This window comes from Miniopterus natalensis, chromosome 13 (assembly GCF_054644295.1).
Source record: "Miniopterus natalensis isolate mMinNat1 chromosome 13, mMinNat1.hap1, whole genome shotgun sequence".
NCBI lineage: Eukaryota > Metazoa > Chordata > Mammalia > Chiroptera > Miniopteridae > Miniopterus > Miniopterus natalensis.
The window spans coordinates 23,817,043-23,826,712 of record NC_142093.1 but is presented as its reverse complement, the minus strand read 5'-3'; the positions used below and the strand labels follow the sequence as shown (position 1 = coordinate 23,826,712).

General features: G+C 41.3%; 1 protein-coding gene across 1 annotated transcript in view; it reads right to left on the bottom strand.

Annotated features, from left to right (window-relative positions):
- RHOQ (ras homolog family member Q) overlaps window positions 1-9,670 on the bottom strand; it is a 32,558-nt gene that overhangs the window by 2,242 nt on the left and 20,646 nt on the right. Inside the window, exons 3-4 of the mRNA XM_087823532.1 lie at window positions 2,409-2,573; window positions 2,014-2,109 (exon numbers count right to left, since the gene is read on the bottom strand). Of these exons, the coding sequence (XP_087679658.1) occupies window positions 2,014-2,109; window positions 2,409-2,573 (261 nt within the window). The remainder of the gene's footprint in view (window positions 1-2,013; window positions 2,110-2,408; window positions 2,574-9,670) is intronic.

Sequence of the window (9,670 nt, the reverse complement as noted above, 5' to 3'; positions counted from 1 at the left end):
CAGCGATACGTTTGGCTATATTATATAAGAACAGCAAGGTCAAGTGTGACTTCAAGGTTTTTGACCTGAGGAACTGGGAGGACAGGCTTGGAAGATAAAATCCGGAATTGTTTTGGACATTTTAATTTTGAGAGGCTTAGCCAAGATGGACTTGTTGGGTGAACGGCTGGATGTCCAAGTCTAGAGTTAGGGAAGAGGTCCGGGCTGGAGGTAGAAATTTGGGCATGTTCAGCAGAAGATTGTTCCAACCACAAGACTGACAGAAGCTCCCCTAAGCCTGGAGGATGAGCGTGGACACAGAAGAAAAGCTGTCCGACAAGCTGAATGCTGATCTCTGGAGCCTCCACCATTCCGAGGCAGGGACATGAAGAGACAGAGGAAAGGCAACAAGAGGGAGACAAACCAGAGGGCATTCGAGGGCGCCAAGAGGGAGTATTTCATGAAGGAGCCAGCTGTGCCAAATGCTGCGAGAGGCCTCAAAACGGGGTCATGTTGTTTTGCAAGCACTTTTTTAAACTACATAATAAATTTGAACATCTCGATATAGTAGCATAAATTTTTAATAAGTGCAAGGTTTTTTATTTTTTGCCTTTATAAACAATGCAACAACTTTGTAGCCACCTCTTTAAGCACATCCAAATAATTTTCTTAGGATAAATTCCTACACATGCAATTGCTTGATCAAAAGTGTGCATGACTTTAAGGCTTCTGCGTATCGTCAAGGCCACTTTTACTCAAAGACCAACAGTACAGTAGTGTGCCCATTTCCTTGCACCCCTGGAAGAAGGGCTATTATAATTCATTTCTCTTTTTTTGCCAACTTTGTAGGTGGAAATTGAACTGACATTTGACTACGAAGGAGTTTAAATATATTTTCTATCTTCAATGGCAATCTGCATTTTTTCAGTGAATTTTCCATTGATATTCTTAGCCCATTTTTCTATTGGAAATGTATTTCTTTTTCTGATTCATATGCAAGGGGTTCCTGTGTACTAAGGATATTTATTAACTCATTTTTCTGCCATATGTGTCAAGTTTGTTATATGACTTTTAATTTCATTTCTGGCATTTGATGTATTAAACTTTTATGTAGTTAAAACATCAATATTTTCATTTATGACTTTTACCTTTATGGCACTTAGAAATTCCTTCTCTCCCCAAGATTACAAAATTGAGTATGTGGAATTTCTAAAGTGATGTGTTAGTGAAGCTATTCATATTTTGCATTAGGAAAAGCTTCCTCCCAAAAGTTTTCTTCCTTTCTTCTGCCTCCTGATAGTACATTTTAAAGGACCTTATTAGAATCTGTTTCCACCAAAGTCCTATTAAAGTCACATCTAAAAAATAGAATCTAATAATGTCAGGGCCCAACAGAGCAAAACATAAGCCCAGCTTTGGGGTGAGGAGAAATATAAGTTAAAAGATATTATGCGCATCATAGTTATATATTTTTTAGAATGCTATTTCCTTTCTTTCATAAAAAGATTGGAAGAAAATTCAACTCATTTCTTTTCAATCCGAGCCATAATTTTTTTTTTTTAACTGCAGATTTAATCTGTCACCTGATGCCACTCCGCTATCTATTCCAGGAGTGTTCACTGAAGATAGAAACCTGATTTGGCACAGTACAAATGTTTAAGTGATTAAGGAGGGCTTAAAGATCAGCACCTTATTCTGATGCCTCTTTCTACACGGGACTTATTAGGAAAATACTGGTGGTGCTATAAGAGTCTGGGATCTGGAGTCAGGCCCTGCTTGACTGAAACCCAGCTCTGTCATTTATTACCCACGGGGCCTTACAAGTTACCTGACATCCCCATGTCTCCATTTCTGTTCTGTAAAACGGGACTAGTCAGGCCCACCTCAGAGTCGGTGCAAGGATTAAATGAGATAATGCATGGAGAGCACTCGGCACAGTGCCTAGCATACAGTAAGTGCACAATAAATGTTAGCTTCTAGTATTACTTTAGCTGCTTTTACACTTATTTATAAATTCTGTAAAGGTTCCATTACCTCTTTTGCTAGTTTCTGTCCTTGTTCCACACATATAGGTTTTTCTTTCATATCATTCAGTCTTGCTAAAGTTTTGGGGTCATCTCGGAGATCAATCTAATTAAGAAAGGTCAATAATGTCCCATAATAATTACAAGTCTTTAAAGATGAATCAAAGCATGTAGTCCCACTTAATCCCCACATAACAGCAAAAGATTAAACAAAGGAACTTAATCTTTAAAACCAACTAATATCATTGCTTTCTTTCAGCACTACTTTTTCCAAAAATGTGATAGAATTTATAATAGCTTACAACTGAGCTTAAACACGTATATCATTTGCTAAGACCTTAGGGCCGTTTGTCTGAGGGCCACGCCACAGGACGGGCCAGGGAGAGCATTCCGAAGCACACGTACCTGAGTTCCTATTAATAAAAAGGGTACATTCGGCGCGTATTCCTTCAGTTCCGGTACCCACTCCTCTTTCACATTTTGAAATGAGGCTGGATTCACCACCGAGAAGCATATGAGGAAGACATCAGTCATTGGGTAAGATAAAGGCCTCAGACGATCATAGTCTTCCTAAGGAAGAAAGAAAAACCTCATTATTTCTCCTTCCATTTCTTCCGTTTACTAGTAATATGTACATTAGATTAGCTGGCCAAAGGGGCAGAGTCAGGAGTATTCCGCAAATGAAATGCATGGCCCTCTATGGAAAACAAGAGCATCCCGTTTGTTTGTGTTATTTTTCCTTTTGAAGTTCTGAACACCAGTGGGGTAAAAATATCACAAGAGCATTGACAACTACAATGAAACTTGGAGAAAATCTATCGTGCTTACTAAAACTCACTGGAAACATTTTTCGCTGAAAAGTCTGCACAAAGAATTGATTATAGCTAGATGTAGTCTAAGTGTAATCATTTATAATAACCAACATATACTTAGAGTTTACTGTGTCGGGTTCTGAGCCATATGTTCTCCTAAGCATTACTTATTAAATTCCCATAACAACATAAGTACCAGTATCCCTTCCATTTGAGTAAACTGAGGCACAGAAGTTAAATAACTTGTGTAAGGATGTACAGCCAATAAGGGAAAGAGATGGGGTCCAAACAGGTGTTGGCTATTATAGGACAAGAAAATTTGAAGACGGAAACATACAGGGGAAATTCACAAAGAAGCCCTTTCCGTTCCAGGTGCCATCCCGTCCTGAAGCGGAGACTTCCCACGCGTCTCCAGCTCCTCGCCTGTGCGCGTGCACACCTGCACCCCACGCACTCGAATACCCCCCTAGACGAGGCCGTGCGTCCGCACCGCCCTGACCCTTCAGTGCGCCTCGGAGACGTGCCCAGGCCAGAGGACCTCAGTAGCCTGGGCGGCTGCTCTGCAGTCCACAGAGGGGCTGTGCCAGCGGCAGGTTAGCATCCATCACAAAAGGCGGCGGAGGTCCCGTTTGACCGAGACTATTTCCTATGACACAGATTCTTATGTACCTTCCAGCGAGTTAACAGTCAGGATCCTGTTTTGTTGGGCCAGCCCTTCACCTGGCTTCACGGAAGCTTTACTTTGGGCCGAGGCCACCGCCCCTCTTACACGACCCACGTCACTGCTGGAACCGCAGTGAACATGGCCTAGAGGGCTAAACAGTAAGGACACCTCCCACTCAGTTTCAGCAGCGGAAGCTCCCTTGTGGAACTGTTTCCCTTGTGGAATGCCATCCTCTAACACCTCTCGGCGTAAGGCTCACTCAAGCACGTTACCGTCCGCAGTCCTGACTCGGGAGTCAGCCCCTCCGTGTCCCCGCCATGCCTCCGAAGTGCCCCCTACCTCCTGGGGCTGTGGCGCTGGAAGGCGTCTGGGCTGGCCCCTGCAGGGCAGGAAGGGAGATGCCCTCCCCAGTCTCCTTTACCCTGTGTTTTAAAAAGTGGAGGGTTCTACTTGGTTTTCAATAAGGCAGAGCTCCGCTATTAAGAAATTAATAAAGAAATCAAGCAACAGGGCCTGAAACACGTGCTCCAGACAGTTACCGTCAGAGGACGCCTGTCAGAAACAGAGTCGTCTGTCTCTCCAGGCCAGCTCCTGAGGGCTGCGTGGGACGAGTGGTGCGCGGGCCACACTTCCCGGGCTCTGCCGCCCTCAGCGAGGGGCCCAGGGGCAGCGCTTAGCCTCAGGGTCGGCCCAGGACTCCGCATTCCCAAGGGAACACTTGGCCGGCCAGGGACCGGGACAGGCTCACGAAGAATCCCTCCTCTCCATTTAGATCTCCGGTTTTCAGAGAATTGGAAATGGGGGTGCTGGCTCAGGATTATGAGGAACAAGTGAAATAATGCAACTAAATCCCTCAGCAGAGCGCCAGGTGCATAAACCCTCCGGCGCTCCCACGTCCGCTCTTCATCCCGCGGGAGTCGGATTCCCCTGTTCTCCCCTAAACCCACGCAGGGTCCCAGCCGTCCGCGCCAGGCCTGTTTCTGCGTCTCCCCCACCACAGGGAAGACACTCCTGTAGTGAGAAATAAAAAGCTCGACCCTGGCATCAGAACACACAAATCAAACGCAGGCCTCGTGAGGACAGTATAATTTTCAGGTTAATAAAAGAGAATATTATTACTGTGCTAATTAGTCACTTGGGGACTCAAGAGCCTTGTAACTATATATATATATAATTTCTAAGAAAATCAAATAAGATTTTTAAATGAAATTTTACTTTTCAAGCATGTTCATCAGGGAAATAGAAGATGCACTCTTTCTCTAGGAGAGTATTGCAAAGAATAAAAAGTGAACGCAAAATTCTCCAGATATGCCTAATAATATTAATGCAAATCTACAGAACACAAATGTTGAGTGGACTGCTTTCATAACCATAGTGAAGACTGACTTGCCTCATTGAGGGACATGGAAAGGAAAGAAATTAGACTAATCATTTCTAGATATTTGTTAAATTGCAGATTTTATTGAAATAATTAAAATGTGAAGGGGTTTGGGTTACAAAAAAAAAACAAAACAAAGACAAGTATGTTTAGAACTCCTTAAAAACAAATGTTACCTCTTCAGTTTAAGCTACCTACAATGAACTTCTTCTGCCTGTTATTTCAAACTAAATAATTGGCAGTTATTATAAGAATGAGACCTCTCTGCTTTCATCCAGCCTGAGTAATTAGAAGTCTAATAATAGACAGCACATTAAGAAAATAAAGTATCCCTATGCATACTGTACCCTGCATGATATAAAATTATTTATAGCCACTGTGCAGTATCTTGAGTGAACTTAATGTGGAATTCTGGATTTGGGGATAAATTTCATCTTCAGCTATATAGTTTGAATTTGACAACACAGAGAAAGTTAAACGTGGAGCAATTGCCCTTAATTTTAAATAGCCATTTATCAAAGTCAGAACTTCTCAAAGCCAACTCTCTCGTGTCCTCTTAATTAACAAATCAATGATATTTAAATTCTTTTAAAAAAGATAGGCTTTTAGACATTTCACCATGGTAACTGGAACTTTCTCAGGAGTAGAGAAAACTATATTAAAGACAACTGTCTTACATCAAAACTATGAACAACAATCATGAGTTTGATCAATAGGATTACTGGGGTGTTTACTAAAAGTTTTAGTTTCTGACCAACTGGCCAAGTACCAGAAGTGTCAATTTTTTTTGGAAGTGTCTTCTGGTAGCTTAGGGAGTAAGCTCTCTGTTCTTGTCAGGAGTCTTTGATCTGCGATGATGACAACCTTAACCCTAGAAAAATATCACACACTTACAGCCTGTCAAGGATCCCCAGACAAAAAGAGACTGAATAAAAGTGCTCTGAGAGGAAAGAAAAGACCTTCAGGTGCAATAAAGCTGCAGCAAGCGGCCATCAGGTGGGAGACCCCTTTTCACATACAGCTCAGCCAGCAGTGCCCATGACCATCCCTAATTCTAAACAACCTTTGTCCCCTTCATGCGAACCCGGTGCTCCCTCCTACTTTAGTGAATTCCCTTTAAAATACATTTCAGCGTGTGTATGCCTATTTAAAATAGATATCCAAAACATGGATTTCAAGCAAAACCACTCGCATTGGATAGTACCAGCCCTGCCATGCTTTGTTAACTGGTATGCTATCACACACTGGTCACTTAACATCAATTAGCAAAAATTTATGGAGATCCTACTGCATGCAAGATGTTTTAGGGATACACAGGCACAAATACAAAAAATAACCGTTCTCTGTGGAGCTTACAGTTTAGTTGGGAGTTCAAGACATATACATATAAAAAGATAGTTGTATACAATAATGGGAGAAAGAAAAGTGTAAAGTGGGCAGGTGAATATATAAATGTGAATATATAAATGCTTAATCCAAAAAACATTAATAAGCACCTACTATGTATCCAGAATAGGGAAATGAAAGAAGGCTAAGATTCAGATCATATTTGACTTATATGACACCTTATAAACATGTGTAAAGCTCTGTCTTAAGATATCTGCATGTTAAAAACAAGGCAATGAGTTTAAATGAGCAATAAGAGTACCCACTATGTGCTTGTGCACCTCGGCAGAGCTTTGCAGACTTCAAAGCCACAGCCTAGAAGAGAGGAAGAAACTGCAGTGCTGTTGGGGGAACATGCATAAGGTTAGCACAGGTGAGGAAGAATTTGACACATGGAGAGACACACAAACATTTATAACAGTCCCTGCTCTTAGGGAGTCGATGGTAAGGGAGGTAAATGTATGTGAACACTGTATTACAAGTCATAATGTGGTAAATACCAGAGTGGTAATTAGGGGAGGCTAAAAGACTTCTTACAGGAGGTGACTTTAAAGGACGGAGAGGATTGGCGCATATATGACCTCCAAGCAATGTGGCCTTAGTCAAGTCACTTCTCAGAGGCTTAGTTTCTCTGCCTGTAAAATGGGAGACCATCAGTGACAAATGCTTTGAAAACTATAAAGTGCTATAAGAACGTACTATACTCCCAAATAATCCAGCATGCTACTTTAAGAAAAAGTCATTTATCAAAACCTACAAGAATTTTCCTCTGTAACAACCTTGAAAGATAAAATGTGGAACCACAAGTGAATAATTCTTTGACAAGTCCCAGACCTCTAAAGTCTAAAACAGCTTCTAACTACTTTAAGAGATGCATAAAATGTAAGACAATGAAGATGCCCCTGACAACTGGTGGCTTGTGGTATACGAAGGAACAACTCTGCCACGTCCAAAGCACACAGTAGTAATCTCCATCTGAAACATCTGCTTCTCGTGAGAAGCCCAGAGTAGGTATCAGGCATAGCTCTTGAACAGTGGGACCCCCAAAGGGTGCTGTACTGAAGTCAAGAGGCCAAAGTTAGTTTCTGAAAAGGAAAAATGTTTTCTCATAAGTCTAATATAAATTATAAACAATTATGTTCCTACATTAATTCTTAGTAATAGTAGTCTATAAAAGATTATTTCCTTTATGTAATCATTTCTTTCCCTTTTGAGCTCATTTTATATTTAACTTTGCGAAATGAAAATATCACTTTTCACCCCTTTAACAATAATTGTGTTTTTCACAGAAGCTGGGTTGGGTATCTTTTGGGAGCATTTTGATAAGTTTGGTTCAAAATACATCAGTGATGAGTTTATTGAATTTGTTTACCACCTCTTACTTATGCTGAACTAAAGAAAACTTAAAGAGGAAAAGGAATTTTTTTAAGTGCTATAAATTCCTAAGAGGTAACTGTTTTTCAAAAACTTTTCAAGTATTTGGCTTTTTTTCATCTTCAGTTGAGTTGTGAGATGGTATTTATATACATCATCGGCCTGATTAGCTCTTAGTAAAAGAATTCTTGAAATTGAAGATTTAGCTTCCAACTTTCAGCAACTGTCATCTTCATATATTTTGATTTATAATAAGTCAGGCTGCCAACTGATTTACCAGTTATTTAGGAGCTAGTGAACCAAATCTTTCACTTTCCCATCACTATCTTCCTTTGACTGCCTGACTGGTCATAACTCCTGGGTAGGCTGACAGAGGGAAAGGAAGGTTGAAATGTGCTATAGCAGAAAGCCAACCCGCCAGAGCACTGGTCGTGCCCTTACCCAGCCGTGTCATTATGAACCAGCACTTCCTCCTCTCTAACGGGGGGCTGAGCCAGATCGCCTCGCTACATGGTTAAAAATGCCCAAAAGAACACTGTGCCCTGGTGAGCAGCCCTCGTAAGAGATTTAACGTGTGAGGAGATTTAACCGACGGGGTACAAATCAAGCTTTAGGATTCCGTTGTATCTAAACTGACCCCACAACGCAGAGGATGAAGACTTAGCTAAATATGGCCCGCAGGCAAGCTGTGGTTCCCCATCTGCGAGGGGATAAATATAGCATCCACATGTTAAGATAAACCAGAGCGGGCCAAGTGTTCTGAGCTCTTCAACAGACAAGCCTGCCTTTCCAAAAAAAGCCAAACCACAACTTTGGAGCCAGCGCAGTTCCTTTTGTGCCTGGTGAGATGACTTCCCTCATTGTAAAGGATTTAGAACTGAAATTCTACACTGTCTGGAGCTATAATGACAAGTCTCTTTTGCTAAAACAGAGGTCAGCTGGCCTAAGGAGCACAGAGAGAAGGTAAATGTCAGGTCACATCTCCACGCGGTCTACTCCTTTTCTAACTTTCTTGGCACAAATTCATGTTGATGGAATATTCATTCATTCGCTTATTCTAATAAGTATCTGGTGGCTCGGGGCTGAGGACTGTGAATGCTCTAGTGCAAGACAGACAGGGCCCCTCACTGCCCCAATGGCAGTGCTACTGTGTCCCCGGCTGTTTTGAAAATATGGGAAGTGTTTTTGATTGTCAACATGAAAACTTGGGGAGGAAAAAGAATTCTCTTTAAGTGCTATAAATTCCTAAGAGGTAACTGTTTTTCAAAAGCTTGTCAAATGTTTGGCTTCCCCCACCCCCCATAATCTTCAGTTCAGCTGTGAAATGGCATTTATATAGCACGCCTACTGGCGTTCAGGGAGCCAGGGTGTGTGCTCGAGTGGCGAGTGTGCTGCCTGGCACTGATGAACATGAAAACCCCCGTTATAATTACCCGAGTCTAGGACTTAATTCTGGTACATAAAAAAGCATAAAGTATTTTTTGTGCTGTCTTAATGAATTTTCTAGGAAGGCAATTTCAGTGCAAATTGAAGGAGAAAAATAGACTGTACTTAATTTTGTTCAAAACACTACAGGAGTTGCTTACCATTGTAGAAAACTGCACACCACTGGCAATATCTGAATTACCAATAAACCACAACTACGTCATTCAACATTTGTAGCTGTTACATTCACGGTAATTCTACCTCTAGGTGTAGGCACCCGACTACTTCATTATGATTTCGGGAGAACTCAGCTCTGAGAACTTAGGAATTTAATACTGAAATAAATATTTTGATGATGAATCACTTTTATTTCTCCTTCATATTACTGCTAGGATGTTATATTGATTTAAAATTATGTGTATAGAGAGGTTATATTACCTATAGGTTTCATTTGAGGATAAGTAAGGGAGAAACATTTGTTATAAAGGGGGGATGAGTTTGATTTGGTTGAGGCACTGAGCTAGGCATTCAACACATTGGGACAAAAAGGACTGTAAAAGTAAATTGCGATACGTGAGATGAAGGAAAAGATCCAGGTACTAGGAGAGAGAGTCACCAGGATGACCCC